General features: G+C 35.9%; 1 protein-coding gene across 7 annotated transcripts in view; it reads right to left on the minus strand.

Moving 5' to 3' along the window:
- SRBD1 (S1 RNA binding domain 1) overlaps positions 1 to 27,008 on the minus strand; it is a 275,664-nt gene that overhangs the window by 149,019 nt on the left and 99,637 nt on the right. For all 7 annotated transcript variants that reach the window (XR_008664926.1, XR_008664927.1, XM_055328956.1 and 4 more), the window contains 2 exons: positions 23,985 to 24,076; positions 15,162 to 15,244 (listed from right to left, as the gene is read on the minus strand). Coding sequence is in view for 5 of the 7 variants with exons in the window: in XM_055328956.1 (XP_055184931.1) it covers positions 15,162 to 15,244; positions 23,985 to 24,076 (175 nt within the window). In the remaining 2 variants the exon portion in view is untranslated. The remainder of the gene's footprint in view (positions 1 to 15,161; positions 15,245 to 23,984; positions 24,077 to 27,008) is intronic.

Here is a 27,008-nt window from a genome sequence, read left to right on the forward strand (position 1 = left end):
CATTCCTGGCTTCAACATCAGAACAGGATTTTGAGAAGACAGAGAAGAAAGAAAAGAAAGGAAGAAAGAACACAGGAACAGAAGAACGAAACCATGTCCTTCTGGATCAGAACGAAATCGATTCTACCACCCACATCTGTGCTGCTTAACTTGACTCCTGAAAAGAGCACTGAATGCTTTTCTGATTGGCGACAGAGTCTACGAGACGGGCAGGAGTTACAGTGATACTCCCTCCTTAGAAAACACACACACAACACCCTCTACGTTCCCTTAAGTTTGAAATGAATTTCAGAAGGTTCTTCAGGCATCTTTCTTTTATTACAACCAACTTTCATATTTCAGTAGAATGACTACAAGGGAATCACTAATTTTTTATCTAAACTATGACGTTTTGGCAAATGTTATATAACCAACTATAAATCCACAACAAGCCTCAAATACTAAAGAGCTGGTAATTATATGATGAGAAACAGCTTGATTATGGGAGAGGCGAGGCGGGCTGTCAACAAACAAACAGCTGTTTCTTATTGACAACCCATAACTAGATCGTGCATCCCAACAAACTAAGGAGTTTGTTTCTGTTGTTGCTGTTGTGTTTGTTTTTAACTATTCCACCCTCGTCCCCTCCCACCTCCGAAATACTGAGTCAATTTAAACATTAGATGCAAACCACAACAGAAGAATCGGATACACAAGGATAACAAGTAAAGCACTATAGACTTACAAAAAAAATTCTGTAGGTAATCACTAACAGAAGTTTAAAGTGTACTTTTCAATTCAACTTCAAATGCCTATCTTTCCCTGTGCAACACGTCCTGTCATTGCTATTTATAAGAGGCAGCTCCGGCAATGGGCCCGTTTCCTCATTCCTGGATCATGACCACAGCAATCCCGCCACTCTGATCCTTTGTTCTGGAAGCTTTCCCTGCAGCTTCTTCCGTCCTCCCTTTTAGCAGAAGGGAGTGAACATTTATATCTGCCAGTGTGAACTATAAGGTCCCCTGTAACTTGAAGTTAAGTGATTCTAGGAATACTTGATAAGCTTAGCAAGTGAATTGATAGGAATAGATGAAAACTTAACATCAAAGGCTAAAAAACCAAAACCAAAAAAACAAATCACCAATGTAAATAGGATCTGTTTGATGAGCCCATCATATGAAATAAATTCACCTTCATATTTGCACCTTCAGGCACTTTCACATCTTTTTTGCTTTCCTTTTTATTCAATACATGTATGGTATTTCCTTTTGACACTCTTTGAGAAAGCATATAGGCAACCTTATTTTATTTTCCAACAAGGCATGAAGAAGTACAATTACTTTCCCAAAGTCATACAGCAAATGTAGCTAAACCAAGATAAGACCACAGTTCCCTTTGCTGCCCTGGGGCTTTGTGGTTTTTTCCACTGTACTACATTGAAACGAGGAGGGGGGGCCAGTTAGAATATTCATGCAATTTCAGTTTAAGGCAGGTTCCCTATTTATGCAGAAGCTTTACCTCTTGGGGAAATTTTGATTAAACACATTCTGAATTCTAACTCCCCAAATACAAAAAGGAATATATATCAGTGAGCATAGTTAGGTGTCTGAGATACAACTAACCAAGTACAACTAACCTAGAACCCACATTTCCTTTGCAAACTTAATGATAAATATAGCATTTCTCTTCAAGGGGATTATCTCCTGTCTCACAATCAGCACTTTATTTTATTTAAAATCATGCTCTTACCGTCTAGCATATTGGGCTGGCTATCTTCTGTATTCTGCTGCCATCAGAATCTGTGTTCATCTGGGTCTGTGTTCAGCTAATGCTACTTGGGTAACATGCTCATACATCTGTATTTTGAAAGACTCCAAGTTGCCTAAATTTGTCAACACATATCTGAGTAGGTTTCAAATCGTAAATGAGGGTACAATCATTTTTTTAAAAGCCTGGTTCTATTTCACACCATATGAAGGGAGGAGGGGCCCTGAGTGAGGAACTAGGAAACAAACTATGTCTTCAAAAAGCAGCTCACATGAGGTCGGAAGGGAGACAAGGAAAGAGGCACAGAAGCAAAATGACTCCGTAGGAGAAAATGGTGAAGAAGGCAGAGAAAATGAAGGGCACACCTGGAATGAAGGTTTCTCTGTTATCCACGCTTTTGAAATCACTGTTACCCTCTGCATGAGTTTGTGATGGGCGTTTTGTTGGGAAGGCAGGGTCACAGACTTTCAAAGCCAATTCCCAAGAATGATTTAAAAATTTCAATCTTCCAAAAAGTAACCAAACCATTATAAAAATAAACCCACTTTGAGTAAGTTAAAAATGCTAGCTTAGGTGGCATCAGACCTAATGTCTCTTGGAATGTCCAAAACATAGTTTCATTCTCCTAGCAAGGATATCTCAAAAGTTCGAGAGCCCCAACCAATATCACTAAAATGAAGTTTTGCCTATAATCCAATTACTTTTAAAATTAAATTTCTATTGCAGTCTAGGGCTATGGATGGTTATTACTAATCACCGCAGCTGAAGCAGTCTCAAAGAGGACACGTTTTCACTGGGACTGACTGCTCATGATGGCTGAGTAATAACCTAACCAGGGGTGTCAGTGCCCCCTTCCAGTCTACCCTGTTTACATAAACCACAGGCCTGGACCTCCCTCCTCTACACTCTGTCTTTAAACTACACAAATAATGTTTCTCCTGGTCTTTGCCAACTCTCTGGGGAAGTGCTATGAGGGAATGACATAATTTTTAGAGCAAATTGAGGACTCTGAAGAAATGCGGTATGCCACTCCAAAGCAGCAGAGATAAAATAGAAAACTGATTACCATCCTTTTTCATGGAGCCTTGTAATATCCCCAATATAAAATGCTCTAATTAATTCTTACCATTTAAGTGCCTTACTGATTTCCAAGACTTTCTGTTTGTGAATGGTTGGTACGTGGCACATCTGGAAAATGAAGGGGGGCTTTCAGAAATACTGGCAGGAAGATGACCTATTTTCCCCTCTCTCTTTCTCTCTCTCTCTCTCTCTCGGCAGGTTCACATCACCACATGATGCTGGCTATGGCATAATTCCAGAGAAAACAAACTTTTCTTGGTCTTGCAATGGCTGTTTATGAGTATACAACAAGTGCTTTATACCCTATCTGCTCATTAGATGGACAGGTCTTCTTTTGATTCCATTCCACAGTGTGTGTACTTCTATGTGGCATTACATCCTCACCTCTTCCCACAGTCAACCCTCACTTCCAAACGTTTGTCAGACTTCTTTGCATGAGATTGAGTTCCTTTTCCATTATAGTATGCTAATATAGTATGTTGATAAACACATCCTACAAAAGGGAAGAACAATAGGTTCCTTAGTTTTCCTTAACTCGTATTTGGTACCAGGTAGTCATCTTCTTTGGTTGAAGGTCTAGAATGTTGATTTATTTTGTGAAGTCCTCCGGGGAGGTATGTGTGGGCTGCTTGGGAACCATAAAGATACTACCAACTTCCCTAATGCCCTAACACATCAATCCCTTTCTTTTATTTTTTCCCCTTAACTTGCTGGCAAGGACTATTTTAGATCATTCATATTCAGTAAATGCCCAAAATAAAATGAAGGAAAAAATTTCAAGTTTAAAATTGGACAAAAACATTACAAAAAAAAAAAAAAAAAGGACAGAGAGAGAACCATTTTGTAGATAAACTTCATGCTCTGGTGTTGAAAGTTATGGTCCACAAATCAAAAAGCAGTCATTTCTAGAGTGAAGGCTTTTCCACCGTTCTCTCAGTGAATCACGCTGTGGTTAGCTGAAAGTGCTGTTCACATAATAAATTAACCACCTCATTTCCTTCATCACCAAAATATACATAGCACCCCCATACAGATTTGTTTTAATAAACGTAATAAAGCAAGCCCAAAGGTTATGGCTGTTATGACATAATCACACCTCTGAGATTTGAAAACACTCACTTGCACATCATGCCTCAAAAAGTCTTCGCAAGCTGCCCTCCAACAAAACCTAACTGCACTCATACCGTCTGGCCCCATTTATTCCAAATAAATAATGAAACAAAAGCCTTGTATATGTCAAAAGAAAATTCTCCCTTTCAATTATACATTTGAAAGGGAAATACATTTTTTTTAATAATGCTATACAATAAACAGCCTGGGATCCTGATCTGGATTATTAAAGAAAATACATCACTAGAGTTAACTGCACAAAGAAGGCAGCCAACTAGCCCACTAATCTCACCTAAAACCAAAGATACCTTCTAAAGTTAGTTGTTCAAGAAGACAAGTGACACATGCATTTCCTTTTGTGGAATAGGAAATAATCTTCACCCTACACAAATCCAGGCAAATTAACTTTTCTTACCTGTAATGATATTTAAAATTATTGAGAGTAAACCCTCCCCCCCAAAAAAAACCCTCTCATCAATAGAATTTTTCCTCAGTATAGACTTTTCCCCTTAGAATTCCTTTCCATGATCACCAGAAAGAAGGACACTGTGATACAACCAACCACAGCATAAGGGAGATCTAGGGCAAGAATGTGCCATCAGTGAACTCATGCCATAATTTAATGAGGCCAGCTTTCCTGTCTCTGTATCAGATTATAATCACTTTGCAGGCACATTTCACATCTTACCTAAATTCTATTAATTTCACAGCCCTTTCTACAGGATTATGAATTTAAGGCATCCTGTTACTGTGATAATGATGATGCCTTCCTCTTGAATTTAAAATAGAATATAATCTTACAAGTAATTTATCTGTACTATTCTTAAAGACCATGATCAACACCTACCCCAACACACATATATAAAGACTGAGTTCATGAATATTCGTTAATACTATCAGATATCAGGTATTCAGAATATAGTTTTTAAATTATCAGAAGTGGTCCTCCTAATATTTACACATTTTATTTCTCTTCCTGATTGCTATAATTATCTAGCACTATCTTACATATTTGGGTTTCTTAAGTGAACATTATTGTGTTACAGAGATAGAGTAGTTTTTTGCACTAAGAAATACATCCTAGATGCTCTTTTATTATCCACACTAATTATATGCAAATACTCAGCAAAACAGAAAGTAAAATCTCTTTGAATGTCAGAATTAAACATTTTTAGAATAATCTTATTCCACTCCGCTATTTTTAGCCTGTAGACTATCCATCCACACATAATATTAGACATAATCAAAACTTCCTTAGGGCTTTGTGGTAACAAAGATAAAATTATTAAGAACTTTCATAAACTTAAGTTTTAGTAAGTAATTTCACTTTAAAGATTCTACATCGAGTGCCACTGCCACAAAGGTTTGTCTTTGATAGATACTACACTGTATTAACTAATTATAGGTCCTTTGAAAGGACTGATGGACTCATTTTGTCACAAAGAACATTCCTCTCTAAGTGCTCTCCCTAATCTGTCTCTGTGAGAATTACCTCCCTTGAGAATAGAATGTGCACTGTAGAGCGAGAAAGGAATGGAGCAATAGGTGTTAAATTGAGGAACTCTAGTTGCTTTGGCCACAGCAACCCTTCTTCACTTTCCAGTCATCTCACTGCAACCACTCGGCTACACTAATGGTTCTCTGCTCTGAAATTCTCACTTTGCCAGAAAAGAGATTTGAAAAAAAAAAAATACTAGTAACTCAAATTTCAGGCTTACCCCACAAAAATTTTCAGTAGAGGCTACAAAATTTTACGGTGTGTTCACAAAAGAGTCAAAAAATAGAATAAAAGACCAACTATACCGACACTTCACCATTCATTCACTCAGCAAATACTTACTGAATATCTATTATGTGAGGGGTCATGGGAGCTGTGGATACAGAGGTGGAAATACCTAGTCCTCATATAAGCGTTTACATTCCATTAGAAGAGACAGACAGTAAAGAAAATTAATACAATGACTTCAGAAATTAAAAAATTCTCTGTTCTTCTGGGAGAAGAGGGGGTATAGAACTGGAGCTTCCTACTTCAGAGAAAAATAAAACTATCCAGGTAGGGTAGCAAGCCCTCCCAGTCCTGTTCTCTTCCACCTCTTTCCAGCCACCTACCACTCTGGGAGCTTCTCTTTTCTGAACTCGTCTTGTCTATTTCCTTCATTAGGTAAGCTTTGAGCATCATCTCCTCAGGCAACCAGCCTCTGCCTCTCCAGGATCTTCGACTTCTCTCTAACTACTTCTAACTCATTCCTATCAGTATTTCAGCACATTCAAATCCTGCTCTCCTAAAAACCTCTCTTCCTTAGAGATTTGTATACATTTGTCTCTAAGTCCGCATCTTTCATTCAGCCTTCAATTTGCTTATCTCACCTCTGCTTCCCTAACTCCAATGAAACTATTATTATGGCCACCACCACCATTTTTAAAAATTATACATGAAAGCACATTTTCAGTATCCTACCTTTATTTTTGCAGTGTTTTACAATATTGATTTTTGCTTCTTCAAATGCTTGTATCCCTTACATTTTGGCATATCCTGATTTTCCTCTTGCATTGCATATACTGTAATGTGCATTCAAAATACCTGGAAATCTTGTTAAAATCTGATTCTGATTCAATGGGCCTGGGCTGGGGCCCAAGAAGCTATCAGTAGGGTCTCTTGTTACTCAAGGTGAATCCTCAGACCAACAGCATAGGTATAGGAGTTTAAAGAAACGTAGATGGGCACTGCGGTGGGCACTTGACAGGATGAGCACTGGGTGTTATTCTATATGTTGGCAAATTGAACAATTGAACACCAATAAAAAATAAATTTATAAGAAAGAAAGAAAGAAAGAAAGAAAGAAAGAAAGAAAGAAAGAAAGAAAGAAAGAAAGAAAGAAAGAAAGAATCTCATGCCCCACCCTAAACCAACTGAACCAGAATCTGCATTTTAACAAGATTCCAAAGGGTTTTATACGTACATTCAAGCTTGATAACACCCCCTGATTTTGTGATTCTATAAGCCTGGGAAGTGGGTGCAAGAATATGCATTTCTAACAAGTTCTCGGGTGATACTAATGCTGCTGGTCCAGGAATCATACTTTATGAATGAATGGTTCTCAACATGGCCTGTATATTAGAACCATCTACAGAATTTTAAAATGTTGATGTCTGGGTCCACCCTCCAGACCAATTAAATGAAAATCTCTGAGGATGTGGCCTAGGATAGTTATTTTTAAAAGCTTCCTTGCTTGATCTCAAGGTTCCTAATTTACATAATTTAGGAGTGTGTTGGGGGAGTAGTTAGTGGTGAAAAGAAAACAGTATAGAATGAATGCTAGTTATATTACAATACCATTATTATACTACAATTCCTTAAACATTGATTCTACCTAACTCTGCCCTGTAAATAAGCACTAGAAAGATAATCACCCACAGTTTTGTCACAGGCCATATCTCTGAAATGACAATTTCAAACAATGGGATCAAACAATATTTTTAAAATCCACAGAAGAAAAATCCATATTTGTGAAATGAAGAAAAAATTTAAAGATAGTGCTAGAATTTTGCATTAAAAAGTGTTTGAGGGGTATCTGAGGGGCACAGTTGGTTAAGCATCTGATTTTTGGTGCTTCTGACTCACGTAGTGATCTCAGGGTCATGAAACTGAACCCTGGGCTGGGCTCCACGCTCAGTGTCGAGTTGGCTAAGACTCTCTCTCCTGGGACAACTGGGTGGCTCAGTGGTTGAGTGTCTGCCTTTGGCTCAGGTCGTGATCCCGGGGTCCTGGGATCGAGTCCCACATCGAGTCTTCTCCTTCTGCCTAGGTCTCTGCTTCTTTTTCTGTGTCTCTCATGAATGAATGAATGAATGAATAAATATATTATTTTTCTGTTTTCTGGATGATGAACATAGTTTCCAAATTTTCACTGCTATAAATAGTGCTTCAATGAATTTCTAATACATATCAGCCTGTGCACATTTGAGAAAACTCCCAAGGCTATGTACATACAGCAACAGAATTATTAACTTGAAGAAAATCCCCATCTCCAACTTTATTAATGTCCAATTACTCTCCAAAGAGGTTGGATCATTTTATATTTCTACAAGTTATGTACAAGATTCCCAATGTTCCACATGGTTGCTAACATCCAAATTGTCAGACTAAGTTGTGACAACCTGAAACGTTTTCTATAGTGGCTTTAGTTCGCATTTCTCCAGTTACCAGTGAAAGTGATGATCATTTAAAAAATATTTTTGTGGTTTTTTTGCCTCTGCTTCTGTCAATTGCCTGTTCATATCCCTTGCCTATTTTTCTGTTGAACTGCTCTTTTTTCCTCTTGATTTGTAGGTCTTTATATTTTTTGGTCCTTTATAGGTTATATGTGTTGCAAATACCTTCTCCCAGTTTGTAGATTTTCTATATATTATTTTATTATTCAGAGATGTTTTAGATTCTAATGCAGTTAACATGTATTAATCTTTTCCTTTATGGAAGTACTTTTAATGTCATGTGTAATTTTTTTAATCATCTATGATAATTACTAGTTTTAAACACTGTGAAAATAGCTTAATGTTTTAGAACTACTAGAACTTTGTGCTGATGTATGAAAACTAAAAAGTGAACTTGAGTAGAAACAGAAATTGATCTAGTTTCATTTTCCAAGGTCAATGACATACAAAGAGTAAGCAAACAAAAGATAATCAAATATTTCATTGTTAATAACAAGGCATTATTGGTAAAAATTTCTTCAAATCATACTAACATCTCACATTTCTTTTAAAGATAAGTATGGTGTTATACTAGGGTGTGTGTGTATATACATGACTTATTACATTGTTGGTGATTTCTAAGAACCTGAGAAAACTGAAGCCCAATACTCCAACAAAAAGAAGTGTTTTCATCCTGAAGTGGGAAAAAAAAAAGCACCCAGAATAGAGATTTTAAAACTAAGTTTAAGGAATAATTAATAAATTCTGATAGATGAGTTTATTTATACTACCAGTCAAGGTCAATTACTTGTACTTGTTCAGTTACAGAAACGGTTCAGTTGCGGTCACAAATAAATGAAATATCTGAATTGTGAGGCTAAGTTTGATTTCATTTATAACACTGGGTAAAGCACAAGATTCAAATAGGTCCATATGCTGGGACTTACAGTTAAGGGACAAGATTGTAAAGACATTTTGGCAGGGAACTCATCTCTATGATGTCTGATTTTTAGAACAAATTTCCTCCATGTTTTACTTTTGTGTTTTATCTATTCCAAAATATTGTTTCGGTATAAGGGGGCAAAAATCCAGGTAAAAATCATCTAAGTGAATGTCCATGGGGAAGACTCTTTCCTGTATCCCACTCTACAATAACAAATAATTAAGGGATTAAAATTGTTTAAAAGGATTTGGGCAAACAAAATGAAACAGAGGAGTCTTATTAACTTTTACAGACCTAAACTAAAACTACAGTTCATAATCCCTCCATGTTACCTATAAAACAGTTTTTAAAACTATAATATCACCACTGAAGAGTTGTTTTTTAATTTTTACTCATAACTGATCCCACGGAGTGGGTAGGGAAATAAAATACAAATTCCCACCTTTGAGGTTTTACCATGAAAAATTCATCTGGGAAGATGATTTTCCTTTTACAATGTCTTCTCCCTTATCCATAATAATGAGTAATAAAGATGCCTGGATATAGAAAATTCACTAAGGGTTCCAAAAACTCATTTTGGAACACAATTTTGTTCTCTAACATCATCAAATGATCTAACAGGCACGAAAGGAGGAAGAGGACTGTTTTGTCTTTCCTACTTCACTGTGCATGCTCATTAACAAATGGAGGTGTTAATGAGCACAAAAGTATCTAAAACACAGCCCAAAGAAGAAATAAATAGCAAGTAAATCCAACTTACTTAAGTTGTGCTCTCAGGATATGACAAGGCCAAGCTAAACCACACTCCCCATGTCCCACAGAACTCGACAGAGCCAACCCTGCATCATCCTGCTCTCACCCTGGACTGTTTTCTTGGGAGTAACACCAAGCCACTTTCCAGCAAAGTCTTTAGGGGTCAGTTAGGGATATGTTGTCATTCGACCACACTGGCTGCCTCTCTCTCCAGAAATTATGACAGGCATGTGTTTTTAAAATCAGGTCTCCCCATTTTCTAAGACAAGGATTGGAGTGCTGCCTTTAGCATTTTAGCTGTTATTAAACCAAAAGTATTTTAGTTTCTATTGAAGTAATAATATTATAACTTCTATTATTTCATCTAAGTACTTAACATTCTTTTCTTTGAATAGCTTTCATTTTTAAAATCAACAATGTTTATCCATTTACTTGCATTTTAAATCAGAATAAATATAAATATTAAATTTATACTAAAAGCATTTAGAGGTTCCTAAAGAACTTAAAGAACTAAAAAGAAATCAGTCCCACTCTGGATATACTGGAAGTCTACTATATCAAGGCTTAAAATGAAGCAGCCCATTGGTTAGAATATGGACATAGATATATATTTTATAACAATTTCTTCCTCATACATATTCACTATACAAAGTTTGAAAAAACTAGAAAGAAAATAAAATCCCCTAATCACACCAACAAAAATATAAATACCAGTCACTAGCAGGGTTTTCTTTTCTTTGATATAAATGTATATCTACATTTTTGAAACAGAATTGGTTTTATTCTGTATCAACAAATTCATTGCAATTTAAAAATAAAGCAATTTCTCATGTCATTAAAACCTCTTTGAAAGTCTATATTTTAATGGTTGTATAACATTTCAACTGGATATACTATTCTCTTGTAGTTGCTTCCAATAATTTTGTTAATCAGCAAACTTGTATATAAATCTTATCAATAGTTCTTAATACTGCCTTAGAAGAGATCTTTAAAGGGAGAACTACCAGGTCAATGGGATGCATTCTTTAAAAGTGCATCTTGATTGGTATTATTTGCTAGAAATAACAATTTATACTTCTATCAGTAGTGTTGGTCATTTCACTGTATCCTCACTTGCAAAGATGTTTGTCATTTTATTGCAACTTTACTCAATTTTAGATTGAAATAATATCCCTTTAATACGGGTTTCTTTGATAAAGAAAAATTTTTATTTCATCTAAGATAAATGGTGTCTAGATGCTCTTTATATATCTTTTGTAAATATTTTACTTATACCAACGTATAATTGCATACAAATCAACAAGGAAACACCAAACCTTAATAATAAAAGTTTTTTTTTTAAGATTTTATTTATGTATTCATGAGAGATACAGAGAGAAAGAGAGGCAGAGACACAGGCAGAGGGAGAAGCAAGCTCCATGCAGGAAGCCTGATGTGGGATTCGATCCCGGGTTTCCAGGATCACTCCCTGGGCCGAAGACAGGCGCTAAACCGCTGAGCCACCCAGGGATCCCCCATAAAATAGTTTTGTAGATATATACATTTGTGGCAAATAATTTCCCTAGTTCATCATCTGGCTTTAAATTTATGCGTCAAATGACTTAGCAAACATGCTCTAGATATATATCTAAGAGAAGTGAAAACACATCTTAAAAATTTGTACAAAATGTTCATAATAGCATTATTCATAACAGCCAAAAAGTGGAAATAACCCAAATTTCCACCAACCAATGAATGGATAGACAAAATGTGGTATTATACACATACAATGAAATAGTATTTGCCCATAGAAAGGAAATGAAGTAATGACTTGTGCTTCAGCATGGGTGAACCTTTAAAATATTATAAGTAGAAGAAGCCAGTTACAAAAAGGCCACATATTATATAATTCTATTTAAATGAAATATCCAGAATAGACATATCTATAGAAACAAAGTAGATGAGTAATCAATTGCCTAGGGCTGGGGATGACGGGGTGGTAGAGATGACTGCTCATGGACACTGGGTTTCCTTTGGGGGATGAAAATGTTCAAAACTTAGTGATAATAGTTTCACAACCCACTGAATGAAAATTCAGTGACTTGTACACTTTAAATAGGTGAATTTACATATGTATGTATGTACAATATGTGTTTATACTCAATAAAGCTGTTTTTAAAATGCTTTGTGTTAATATACTATAATCTTTTAAGACTTATAAAAAAAGTGAATTGGTCTCTTGCTCTAATTTTAGAAGTCTTTAATACGGCATTTTTTGAAGCTATGTTGTTAGATAACATAGAATGTTCAGGGCAATTACATCTTCTTGGGAAACTGTCATTAATATGAAATATCCCTCCTTGACCTGTTCAATGCATTTTGCCTAAAATTCTATTTTGTCTGATATTAGCAGTACTATGACTTTCTTTTTCATTTGTGTGGAACTATTTTTCTCCAAATTTCTAATGTCAAGATTCCTTTTTTCTTTATAAGTATCTTGCACACATTACAGCTGAAACCTCCTCCTATTATGTCGGTGATTATAACTTTCCTCCATTTCTTTTTATTTGAATTTTCTATGAGATGAATGTTGAATCTTTAAAATGGCCTCTATATCATATGACCTTTTGTTTATACTGCCCACTTTTCTCAATTTAAGACTATATTCTAAAGAATCTCTTAACTTGATTATTCAATTCATTAATTTGTTTTTTTTATCTATGTCCATTCTATTTAGTCAGTTTGTTTGTTTTTCATCTTGACAAACATATCTTTTAATTCTAAGACTGGTTTATTAATTCATTCTATCCTTGGTTTGTTTTATACATACAATAACCTCACTTATCTCTCTGTGAATATTCATTTTACTTATTTCAAAGTCTACTGCTTATTCATGGTTTCATTCTTATTTTTTGCTTATTACATTTGGTGCCTCATTTTGCTATGGTAAGTTTTCTTCAATGTTCAGTGATTCTTAGCAGAAGATCATTCCAGAGTCCCCATTTGTCTGTGTATGCTGTTTTTTGTTACCATCATCTGAATCCAGTGATAATGTGGGGAATGTGGGATATGATGTCAGGTGTCAGGTATGTGCCAGGAGTTTGTCTTCCCAGCATGCGAGACTCCTTGAGCTTCCTGACAAGCAAAGGCTACTTGAGGGATCTCCCAGCCTCTCTCTGGTCTCAGGGTTATACCCAGTGCTTGAGCTTGAATTCACAGGACATGGAGGGAAGGGGTCACTATGGGCCTACTTACTCCATATGCACCTCCTTTTCTAATAGTACAGGCCCCCTACCCACTACTTAAACATGACTCTAGTTTGAGAACACTATTGATCTGTATATTTTGAGCTGCAGCTCTACCAGGTTTTATCCCCATGGATATGATTCCTCATTCTTAGTATCTTTCAGGAATTTCTGAAATTTTATCCACCAACCCCTTCTTGTTTTCCCAGGTTATAAATTTTTCATGTAAGTATGTTTATATGAACACAAATATGTATGTGCTCCTTCTCTGTCATTTTCTAGAAGGTGGAGTTGTGGACATGCCAGTAGTAGTGGTAGCATAAGTAAAGGATATCATAAGTTCAGCGTTACCATCTTGATGACTTTCTCAGTGTCATCATTTGCCAAAGTCTGTACTCCAATTAAATGGCCATTCCTCTAAATCTCAGACTTGCATATCCAACTTCTTTTTGATATTTCTTGGATTTCTTACAGGCATCTCAACACATCCAAAACTGAATTACTGATCTTATCCCCACAAAATCTGCTCTAGTCAGGCATTAGCCACATACCAGGACCCCTGGAGCAAATTCTGAACAACTCCCTTTCCTCCACTTACTACCAAGTAGTCCCTACAAAATAGATTTAACTTCTTTCCATTTCTCCCATCATCTCTCACCTGAGCTAGTATAACAGCCTCTGAATTGGTCTTACTGCTTCTCTTTTTCCCTTCTAAGCTACTGTCCCAAGATTAGCCAGAGCCAATGTTTAAAAATACAAATAAGATCATATCATTCCCTTGCTTAAAGCTCTTCCATTTCTTCTCACTGCTATTGGAACAAATTCCAAACTCTTTCATGTTAAGTGCTGTATCTCAGATAAATCTAGAGGTTAAGTCTCTGCTATTTATATTTAGTAAAGATTTCTTTGGGGGTCAATAGCTTAGTAACCTGTCTGGGTTCTAGGAATCTGACTTCTCCTTTCTTTTTCTTTGTTCTACTATTTTGTTCAGGCATTCTATAATTTTATCTTAAATTAATAGTTATAATTCCTCTTAACTACAATGCCTGTATCATAAAACTGTAACAGTTATACTCATTACATACTAGGCATTTCTATCTATCTGTATAGCTAGATCTGTCTCTTAAGCAACTATCCTTCCCAAATGAACAGGTCAACTCAAAGGTCTAGATCCTTTTACTCTAACTTGCTATAAAATGGGAATACTTCTAGTTAAGCCCATATGTGACAGGTTAGTCCAGGCTTTGCCACTGTGTGATTCTGGGTAAAAATCCTAACTATTGTAGGACACAGCTTCCTTTTCCATCAAATGAAGGGGTAGGGGTATATGATTTCTAACATCTCTTCCATTTCTAGTGGTCACAGATTCCATGCCCTAATATATTTCTTAGAGAAAAGTATAGAACCTATCACTCAAGTCCCATGAAAACTACATAGAAGATATTGTTTTATTTCAGATTTTAAACAGACTTTCATCGAAGAGAAAAATAATTCAATTTGATCTTTCTGAAGACAAGCTACAATGGATTCACTTTGCCAAGATTTAGTGTTGTCTTCAACTGCCCAATGAACACACGTAAATTCAAGAACTAAAAATTCAGTAACAACAACAAGCACCACTACCATTACTGCTAAGGCTCTAGCTCATACTAGGTTATGACCAAAAACTCATTATAATACTCAAATCGAAATAGGAAACAGAAAAAAAGAAATAAAGTAGGTACCAAAGGCTTCTTCCAGAATGGTCAATAAAGATCAATATTTCATACTGGCTTACACAAAGAGCCAACCCATCCCCCTTGCTCTGTTTCCTCTGCTTTTTTATAATAATGTGAAAGGGAGAGGCTCTCTGGATTAAGTTACTAGTCTGATCTAATGTTTTAATAGTCTTAAAATCTGACTACAGTCAATTCTGAATCTTGATCCAAACCATAAACACCAGGAAAAAAAAAAAAAAAACTCCCTCCTTCCCTAATAACGTAACTCCTAACTACCTTCCCATCAACCGTGTAACCTCTGAGAATGGGAAGCTATTCCCACCGACACTTAATGACTACGCCAAGTCTGCATACTATTGACAGGTTTCACAAAGTAAATGACCCACACTGCTTTACCTGGTACATTCCAACTCCAATGTGCTTTGGCTCGATTTTCACCAGCTCAGCTAATGGGTCTTGTACGCGCCTTGCTATGGAAACTGAAAAAACAGAAAATAAGTATGGCTTAATGTGAAAAGCAGTATCCAGGTAATTACTTATGTTAGTCCCTTATAAAGTAAGTATTTAATTCCTTCCCTCTTTTCCCACACAGAGACCAACAATTTAACTACTAAGTATCAAAGTTTCCATTTTATCACACAAAAAAAGTGAATGCAAAATTTCGGGATTAATTTTATTACCAGAATATGTAGGCATTTCTGAGCACAAACAGATTGAAAAGATAATACAGTGGAAAAACAAATAAAATGCTTACTTGCTATAGTTACATAATCACCTGTTCATTCTTTAAACACAGCATAGCAGGGCACCTCACACTTAAATGAACAAGTATATATTTGTTTTACTTTTAAATAATCCTGCTTTATTATGACATACATTTGCAAATCAAATATGTTATTAGGACTAGATCATGATAGTGATGAGTAACTGATGGAATCATATTTTACTGCAATCAGAGACCAAGTCAGTTGGCTAGTGAACACACTTGTTTTGCCTTAAATATGACTGCAAGATTAACTGTGAAATGATCGGAGTCACAACTGCTTGTCTCTGGACACACTAAATTCAGTTCTAAATCACACTGCTTTCCTGACCAGCACAATCCACGTACAAGAGATTTTGAGTCAGCTTCTAACATTACTTTATCTGTTGTCCATTCTTCCTTGGTCATCATTTCTCTCTCTCCCTCTCTCTCTCTTTTTTTTTTTTACAAAATGTTAACAAAAGTTCATATCTAATTTAGCTTATAAGATAGATTTAGCTGGAGAAAACAAATTTAGTATGAATATTAAGGATGCTTCCAAGGGCAGCTCTTTTTTTTTCTTTCCCCAAGTAATATAGTTTTACATGGGGTCCTTAGAAACAGCTTTCATTTTCTAAATGCGAGAAAGCTAGTCAGTGTCATCTACTCATACAGAAAGTTGGATGAAATATAAACTCATTTAGTGAAAACATTAAGGCTATCAAAGGAGATCTCATGCCTGTTCTTGTGTTATTTAACTGTTCAAACTCTGGCAACAGATGACACCTCTTGCATTGGACTGTCGAATTCTCTTGTCACTGATTTGTACCACCTCTTCATCAGAGATAAGACCTACTCTGTGTGCTCAGTTCACTGCATGGTCGTTCAAGTCTTTTTCATATATTTTATTATTACTTCTAACATACAGTGACAATTGCAGTTTGCAAAGCCAGCTTAGAGAGTAATAAACTGGTATCATACAATCTGCTATCCCCACCAAAAGAGGCGGACTCCAGCCTCCAAGGCCTTCACATACACTTTCTTATTAAACCTCAAAAAAGGTTAATGAGTGCAAGCACTGCAGGTTACAGGGAAGCTGCTCCCCTCCACTAATCACATGCATAATTACACAGTGAGAATAGATGCCACCAGGGAAACATCTGATAGTCTCTGAAAGCAAAGATCATTTCTTTATTCTAGCCTTTAAAAACATAATCCAATAAGACTGATTTTCAAACACATATATACATTGTCAAAATACTTTCAGATTAAAAAAAAAAAAACAAAAAAACAACCCAACAACCCACGAGAGTAAACCAAGTGAAAGTTACAGGCATCAGAACATTCACTGCAGGAAAGTATCAGAAATTCAAAAAAAGGATATTAAGAAGAGGCAAATCTTTCAAATCTACCTGTTCAGGAAAACCTACATTATGAACATCTAAACTTAGAAACTGATAGTGCAGTTGTATAATTTGTTAAGTGCAAGTAGATTTCCATATTTTTTAAAAAAATTTAAGTACAGAAAAGGACTTTGACATATTTTCTACCTGGTTCCCTCCTAATTGGTTCACTGCTAGCATTTCCTTTGTGCATCCTGATATTGCTAAACACAGCAACAATGAACTGGAAATAATAGTATCTAGATGACATATTAATTTTCCAGTAAAGACCTAAGAGCCTCTGGAGTTACACTGTCCCCAATAAACAACCTCTACATAGACCCTAATGTTCCCAGAATTGGCATTTCACCTTCAGGTGCTACTCACTCATGCTACTCACTCTGCAGAGCATAAGAACTCAAACATGAAGAGATGGGAGATAGAAGGAAGAAGGAAAATGAACATTGTTTATTTGAAGGATTTTCTTGTTCATGAGGGAGGGAATATAAACATTGTTTAAAGTAGAACTGGAGGGACACCTGGGTGGCTCAGTGGTTGGTTGAGAGTCTGCCTGCAGTTCAGGTCTTGATCCCAGGATTCTGGGATCAAGTCCTGCATCAGGCTCCCCGCAGAGAACCTGCTTCTCCCTCTGCCTATGTCTCTGCCTGTCTCTGTGTCTCCAATGAATGAATAAATAAAAAAATATTAAAAAAAAATAAAGTAGAACTGGAAATTCTATGTCCAGGCTTTCAAGAGAAGATGGTGCTGGCAAGGTAAGCAAGAAAGGAGTTAATTAACAGTAGTAACACACACCTGTAGGTTGAGAATGATTAGGCTGACAACAGATTCCTGAAAGTAAGAGACAGATAGGTAGCTCACATAAAAGGAGTTTTATGGAGTGTTAATAAAGAGAACAAAGAGAAAGGAAGAGTCACAACCCAAAACTTGGGGCATATTCACATTGTGAGACAGAGAAGAAAAGGTGGACACAGTGAAAGAGGTAGAGAAAAAATAGCGAGGAAAACAGCAACAGAAGTAAAAAAAAAAAAAAAGAAAAATTCTAGAAAATGTTTAGCATAGTTACCATATGTCCCCCAATCTTTACTCTTGTGTGGTATACACTCAAGAAAAATGAAAACAGATGTCCACGTAAAATCTTGTACATGAATGTTCACAGCAGCATTATTTATAACAGCCAAAAAAGTAAAAACCCAAATATCCATTAACAGAAGAATGGATGAACAAAATATGGTATACCCATACAATGGAAATTATTTGGCAATGGGAAGGAATGAAGTGCTGATACATGCTACAGTGTGAATGAACTTTGGAAACACTATGGTATGTGAAAGAAGCCAGTTACAAAAGACTGCATCTTGTAATGATTCCATTTATATGAAATGTCTGAAATAGGCAAATCCATAGAGACAGAAAATAGATTAGTATTTATCAGGAGCTGAGGGTAAGAGGGCAAGGGGGACCAATTGCTAATGGATGCTAGGTTTCCATCTGGAGTGATGAAAATGTTCTAAAATTGGATAGTGGCAATGGTTGTACAATTTTGACTGTACTAAAAAAACACTGACTTACACACTTTAAACAGGCAGGTTTTATACTATGTAAATTATATCTCAATGAAGCTGTTCTATATTTTTTAAATGTAGTATATCCAAACGTATGCCAATACCACTTTGCCCACATGATGTCAACATATCTCTGTATCTGTTCCTAATCACCACTGTTCAGGAAATTCTAGTCAATGCAATTGGACAAGGAAAAAAGGCGGCATAATTATCGAAAAGACAGAAACTAGATTATTATTTGCAGATGTTGGCTGACTACTTTGTTTTTTAAAGAGTTTATTTATTTATTCATGAGAGACACAGAGAGAGAGAGACAGAGACATAGGCAGAGGGAGAAGTAGGCTCCCTGCGGGGAGCCTGATGCAGGACTCGATCCCAGAACCCTGAGATCATGCCCTGAGCCAAAGGAGATGCCCACCCAACCACTGAACCACCCAAGTGCCTGATGACTAGTTTGGAAAACCCAAGCAAATCAACTGAAAAAAAAAAAAAAATCAGAACTAACAAGATTTCAATTGGTTGATACCAAGACAACGACTAATGCAGCACCATATGCCATCAACAGCCAATAAGAAAATTTCATGAAGGACAATCCATTTACTCTGTGTGTGTGTATTTTGCCTATGAGTAATAAAGTGTACAGAACTTGGATGAAGGTGCCAATATAACAGAATTCCAATTAAATGGCTTAAAATGTATATGGAAAAAAGGAAATGCATAAGAAAAGCGCAATTAAAGAAAGATTAAAGCAAGTCACATCATTAGCTACAGTAATTGAGTCTTGACACTGTGGCACATCAGACAGACCAATGAAAATAGGACAAAATCCATACAGGAATTTAGTTTTTAATATATGATAATTTGTTAAAAGGTAACAATGTAACTCTGTGTAAAGGGAGACAACTAAACTGCTATTGAACAAGTGAGGCATTAGAGGGAAAAAAACAGGTTAGTTACACCAAAAGGAGGGAAGGGGAGGGGACCACGGACTGAGGGCTAAATTGTAAGCAACCGGAGAGACCTCATAGGGTCAGGCAGGATATACAGGGCTCAACTACATACACAACCATGTGGAGTGACCCTGGAAGCACCATTCCCCCCTCATGCAAAATGTGTCTTATATCCAAAGGATTAAAAGAGTTCCGTGGGTTTTGGTCTTCAGTTCTATGAAATATCTAGAATCTCTGAGCTTCCAAAACAAATGAACATACTGCTTAAAAGACTGGACTAAACTGTATTCTCTTAAATGTTTGCCATATTCTGTTATCTAAGAATACTAAAGTAGAAATTTTTATTTGTCAAGTCCAATATGCCCCTCATTTTACCCCTCCCCTTGTCATCACACAGCAACAGAGGAGGATAAATAAGACTTCCTGTGCTTTTTTCATTCAGCAACTCCAAATAAGAATTTTTTTCATTATAAAGCTTATTAAAATGTACTTTCAATAAATGATACTGATCCTCTAATTAATAATTACATTTTTGAAAAAATGTGGACAAAACCATTGACCTAATAAAAATAATCTTTATCTTGATTATAGTGTTAGTGGTTGTGGTTACCTGACTGATTTAAGCTTACTGAAATTCACAGATGAATTTAAAAACTCATCTAAAAAAGGTGAACTGTACTTTACGTCAACTTCATTTAAATGAGTGAAATATCTTTCATTTCTCTAAGGATGTAAAAGTTTTTCTTCCTTTTATATAGTCTTCATTTCCTCCAAGTGGCTTCCATACTACCCCCCATCTGTCTTTAATAGTGTAAGTTTCTTTACATGCTAGGTGACCCTTGGCTGTCTACTGACTCTAAGTGCTTTGCTTAAATATGTGAAGTTTATCAATTGTGGGCTTCATAACATGGAGATTTGGTACATTTCTTGTGGACCTCTGATCTTAGTTTTTTTAGGTATTTTCTCCTGAGTAGGTCAGAATTCCCCTATCTCCTGCATGGAAGATTTAGTCCTCTCCAGGACCTCTACATCAGCATATAAATAGTCATCTAATCCCTCTTTTTTCAGTAGGTATCTCCACTATCATGTACAACCTGTGTCCTCCAGGAAAGAGACTTTCTGTTTAACCCTCAGCAGAGAAAAAAATCTCCAGTATTCTGCAAAGGTGCAAGAAGGACAGTCACTTAACTGCGTGGAATGGGAAATCTGTTTGTTTTTTTTTAATTAATGTGAAATTCACATAAAATTAACTATTTCAAAGTGTACAATTCAGTGGCATTTAGGATACTTATACTGTTGTACAGTCTACCACCTCTATCAGTTCCAAAACAGTTTCAGTGCCCCAAAAGAAAACTCTGTACCCATTAAGCAGTCCTTCTTCATTTTCCCCTCTTCCCAGTCCTTGGTGATGACTAATCAGCTTTCTGCTCCTACAGGCTACCCTATTCTAGACATTTCATAGAAATATAACCATACAATATGTGGCCTTTTGTGTCTGGCTTCTTTCACTTAGCATGTTTTCAAGGTTCACCCATGTTATGGCATATGTCATACTTCATTCTTTGCTATGACTAAAAATAATATACCATTTTGGATGTACCACATTTTGTTTGGCCATTTATCCACTGATGGTCATTTGGGTTGTTTCCAGCTTTTGGCTATGTGAATGGTGCTATGAATCCTTGTTTTCAACTCTTTTGAGCATATACCTAGGAGGACAATTGCTGGGTTACGTGGTATTCTATGTTTAACTTGGTCTAACTGCTTTCTACACAGAACTTTCAATCAATCTTCTTACTTTAGACCTACCTGCAACCCTCCCAAGATACTTCTATAAGTAATCTGGTGCATTTCCTGAACCTATAAGGGTTCCATGATCATTTCAGATTAGTTCTGGTTTTCTATGTTGTCTTAGTATTCAATTTTCTCAAGTTGGCTAAATCATTTATTATTCAGCCATCTGCTTTCCTGCTTCAAAATGACTGTTGCTGATCTTTCCTCTCCTATTCTTGTCCTAGAATGTTTGTGCCTTCCTTCTATCATGTTACTGTCACTTTACTGGGAGTTCAGAAGGGAGTAAAGGAATAACAGGTGTACTCAATCTTCTATTTTAAGTCAGAAATCCATAATAAACATTTTAATATCACCTATCTACCATTTTGTCTATCCAATTTAAATGCCTCTCATGTATAATGAATTTATTATGGGAGAACTATAAGCAAATATAAAGATAATCTCTCTCAGTAAGTTGACAAACTGGTCAAGAAGATACAGTAATATGAAGGTCACCTTCTTACATATGTTAACACTGTATGAACATTAAGGTTCTGTTATATTCTGATACACTTGTGGAGGGCTGAAAAGGAAAACCCACACTCATCAGTAGGATAGGTCTCAAATGTCATCCCTGGTATCAATCACTAGGAAAGAGAAGGACTTCCAATCAGAAATGAGGAATTGACAAAGAAGTGGACCCTAGAAAACCAAGAGTGGAGACTGAGCTTCTTTCAAATTTGCCTCCAGGACCAGTTCTTGAAGGCTCAAAATGTCTAGGTGGATGTTTTGAGTTGATATGGATCAAACACAATCAGTTATTGCCGTGTGAAAGCAAGCTAAGACACAGAAGGAAGATATATCGCAGTGAATCCCAAATTGAAGACACAGCCAGAATTGAGAATCTAAGTAATTCGGACCATATAATGATTCCTCTTTTTTATTATTTCCTAGTTTCAGAGTCTTGTTAGAATGTTGTAATCTTGCTCTATAACTCTATTGGCAGTTATGTATCCACAGAGGCCAGTGGTGAAGAGGAAACAAGAGCCCCCTTAACAGTGGAAGGTCTGAGAGATTGCCACTCTCTAAGCAATATTTCTTTCAAATGTTTTTTTGGAAGATTACCTTTCAGTGCCAACTTAAAAGGTTCTGATTTATTTTATGTTTTGAGAGAGAGCACACATGTATGAGTGGAGGTGGGGGGGAAGGGCAGAGGGATATAAAGAGAGAATCTTAAGCAGGCTCCACACTCAACGTGGACTCAATGTGGGGATCAATCTCAGAACCCTGAGAGCATGACCTGAGACAAAAATCAAGAGCTGGATACTTAAGTGACTGAGCCACCCAGGAACCCTTGAATTTTATTTTTTTAATAAAATATCCTATTATAGAAGTACACAAGTATTATATATGCACTTATGTGCATTATATAATTATAATGTGGTTATGTGGCTTCTTTAAGATTCGGTTTATGAAAATAAAACAAAATAAACCTGGTAACACATTAACCATAATGTTTCACACATATTAGGTGCTTAAAAAGATTAGTATTAGCAGCTCCCACTATGATTACTATATCTCCTCCTACTACTATTATTAATGTTATTGTTATTACAAGGTAGGTATCAAAAGAGCACATGGCAAGGAGGCAGAGACCACATTGAGCTGCTGTGACAGGGAAAAGCTTCACAGGAGGACCAAGATTTTGAGCTGGGATCTGAGTTTGAGAAGCTGATCATTTTAGACAGGTAATGGTATCATGGAACAAACAAGTGAAAGGAAACTACAAGCTCTTTTGGATGTAAGAAATAGGTTTCTAGCCTCAGGCAAACGCAAAAATTTTCAAATATGTATCTTCTCAAGTATAGATTTCAAGAGTAGCCAATGAAACTTGATGAGAATAGGTAAGGAAAAATTTTAAATAAAAAGTCTCTTTCTAACAAAGTAGTCTAAATATCTATTACATGTAGAAGTGCTCTGACCAGATTTAATATTTTGCTTATAACACAAATTGCTTTCACTAGACGTATCAAAATATCTCAATTTCTTCACACACAAGATTTTAACTATTCCACAAAACAGAAACCAAAGCAACTTAATACAACTAAAATCAAAGCAGTCTGTTTTAAACGTTAATGACTGCCCCTATAAGCAAGACAAGAAAAACTGGTCATTTGATAAATATTTAGCAATAAACCGTGCATGTTTATATATTTGTACTATATTTATGTTAATATACTAATTTTTTTTAAAAAATATTTTATTTATTTATTCATGAGAGAGAGAGAGAGAGAGAGAGAGAGAGAGAGAGAGAGAGAGAGAGGCAGAGACACAGGCAGAGGGAGAAGCAGGCTCCATGCAGGGAGCCCAATGTGGAACTTGATCCCGGGTCTCCAGGATCAGGCCCTGGGCCGAAGGCAGCGCTCAACTGATGAGCCACCCGGGCTGCCCGAAATGCTAATTTTTGTTCATAAAAAGCTGTAATAAAAAATATTTTGTATAATAATAAGAGATTTGGAGTACTTTATTAGTTTTATTAAAGCATTTAATTTTACTAAGGTTGTTTTGGACTAATTTTTTACTATACTCTTTAAAAAACAATATTCTTCCTCTTCCACAGTTCTAATTATTACTCCAATACTTTTCATTCTAACGTGCTAATTTTTATGTATATATTTCCTAAATATTTACGAAAATTAAATTTGGACATTTAATTATTTTGCTTGCTAAAAAGAGAAGTCCCTCAAAATAACAAACCCACATGCTTTTGTGACAGCATTGTTTCTTACCTGCACTTCTCAAATTAGGGTCCAGCCCTGGCATCTCCTTGTTAGCTTCAGGGCTGACACTGTAGATTGATGCCCCTGCTTCACTGACAATACTGAGAAGAAAGAAAAGGGGGAAATATCATTTTCCAAACTTTTTGCTTGGTCAAAGAAAATTAATGAATAAGACTAGTTTTTTTTTTTTTTAAAGATTTTATTTATTTATTCACAAGAGACACAGAGAGAGAGAGGCAGAGACACAGGCAGAGGGAGAAGCAGGCTCCATGCAGGGAGCCCGACATGGGACTCGATCCCAGGACTCCAGGATCATGCCCTGGGCCAAAGGCAGGCTCTAAACCACTGAGCCACCCAGGAATCCCAAGACTAGGTATTATGGAAAAAAAAAAAAAAAAACTGCAGGGTAAAGTGCTCTCTTTATATTTCAACGGTACCTATAACATTTAATTTTTCAGAAATAAAGTGATCAAGTAAGGTTTGTGTTCTTCACAGAATACACAGGTTTCAATCCATAATGAATTCTATCAGTAGTAATGACACAGTTTATAGATGAACAAATGGATACTCTCCTCTAATACCAACTTTGAATTTCCAGAATATACTGAGATTCTCGTGTTTATAATCTATTGTTGACTAATACTTATGACTACCAACTCAATCATTCTAAAGCATCGTGGAGAGCATGTGCATATGTGTGGATATGTGCACATGTATGGATATATACAGAAACCACTGCCATAAACACTCCTGTGATTATTGCTCAATTATAATGAACAACCACAATGTGGATAGGAAAGGGATCAGACAGGATATTATTCCACTTCTTTTCAGGAGGGTCTGAAATAATCCTTTTAATAAACTTGAAGGCTTTCATTTCAGGCAGGTGTTAAGCCATTTATTTAGTCAAAGCATCACACACATCCTTCTCTTCTTTGGCTCCGAATATTTTATAAACCACAATAAGAACAGTCTTTTATAGCGGACATGTACACGGTACTTGACATCACTATTTTTCAGTTTATTCAACATTTTTAAGTTAGAGGTATTCTTAATAACATAATATGCAAAGAAACATCATCTACCCGAAGTATTCATGATACCTGTGGCTCTACCACAAGACCATCTAGGTGTCAAGATTCAAAAGCAGAAACATGTTTGTACTTGATTTTTCTTTTTTCTTTTCTCTCTTCTTTCTTTCTTTCTTTCTTTCTTTCTTTCTTTCTTTCTTTCTTTCTTTCTTTCTTTCTTTCTTTTTATTTATTTATTTAAGACAGGGTGGGGAGCAGAGACACAGGCAGAGGGAGAAGCAGGCTCCCTACAGGGAGTCCTACGTGGGACTAGATCCCAGGTCTCCAGGATCACACCCTAGGCTGAAGGCGGTGCTAAACCACTGCCCCTGTACCTGATTTTTAATCCACTCTCAGAAACATCTTCCTTTCTCTGTTCCTCAATATTTACTTCAATTGTGAGACAAATTTAGTGGATAACTTTTAACATATTGCCGCATTGTAACAGCTGAACACGAATAAGAAAACCATGAAAAAGTATGCTACCCCTGTCTTTGAAGAACTCTTGATTGAACTTTGACAATTATAAACCACCAAGAACTGAGAAGATTATTTGGGTGAATATAAAGATTATTTTTTCTTTGCAACCAAGTCTCCTGTCCTGAATTTCATAATAGGAAGATGAACACTCTGAAATTGTTATCCTCATCAAAACTATCATCATGATACAGAAAGAGGTAACTGAGTACATATTACACGCAAAGTACTAAACAAACTACTTTATAGACAATATCTCATTTAATCTTTTCATGGTGATTTTTTTTTTAACAGAGAAGTAATTGCCCAAGGTCATTTGGCTGGTAAGCTATTGAGCTAGATTTGAATCTTAATCTGCTTGAAACCTAAGTCTGAACTTGTAACCAGCACAAGTAACTTCTGAATAGCTTCACAACCTCTCATTAAAATGAAAACCCATATTTTTGTGCTAAACAGTAAGTGTAATAACATATTTTTAAGCAAGAAACATTTTCTTTCTTTCTTATGTGTCTAAGGTAGAATATAAAGCATGTATAAGGTCAAATATATTCTATAATTTCAGAGACAGTCTTTAAGATTAAAAGGTAATTGTGCTTTTTCTCTAAAATAAGATTTAGATTCTGCTTATCTTCTACTACATAATGATCAAGGAGAAAATGTAATGTCAAAGAAAGCTTGAAGTGATGAAAACTCTTAATGTGGCATAATAGAATGTTAAAACCAATACTCTAGAAGGGATTTTTCAGTTCCATTAATAGTGGTACTTTCTAACCTGGGGGCCTTGGTCTTTTGGATAGAGAGAAACAGGATTAATTAAAATTGCATAAAAAACACTTGTGTTTATGCACTTTTTTTCTAGTAAAAGGAATTACAGTTTTCAGTGATTACTTAAAGAAACCCATAACCCCTCAAAAAGTTAGGAAGCACCATCACAGGATAAGAATACTCAGTCACTGGTCGTAGAAAATTTGGTTTCAAACACAACTCAATACTCAGTCTAACAAAGTTTTTTTCTAAAAAAACTGGAGTATCCATGAAGTGCAGGCTGGACCTACTATTAAGGGAAAAGAATACCTAAGAAAATTTTTACCACAAAGGCTCCAAAATTGCCACTATTAAGTAAAGGGAAATGAAGTGGTAAATAAAAATTCCAATTAACTATGGGTTTTAACAGTTTGGTACCTGAGAATTTGCTGGGTGATTCACTGTCTTTTGGAAGTTGTAATTCTCAATAGACTGGGAGAAAACTGTTGCAAAGAAAAACACTCAGATAATAAATATTCCTCCAAATACCACACTGCCACTTCTTTTAAACAGAGGAATACAAAACAGATGTGACACACTGCACTGAAAGATTTTAGATTAACGTTAATATTAAATCAATACAAAATGTAGTAAATTTCATATGCTTTAGTTATTACATAGCATGAGTCCAATAAATAGGTCAGTACTAATGCTAGTAGAACAGAATGCTCCAATAATCGAA

Source organism: Nyctereutes procyonoides, unplaced genomic scaffold (genome assembly GCF_905146905.1).
Source record: "Nyctereutes procyonoides isolate TBG_1078 unplaced genomic scaffold, NYPRO_anot_genome, whole genome shotgun sequence".
Classification (NCBI taxonomy): domain Eukaryota; kingdom Metazoa; phylum Chordata; class Mammalia; order Carnivora; family Canidae; genus Nyctereutes; species Nyctereutes procyonoides.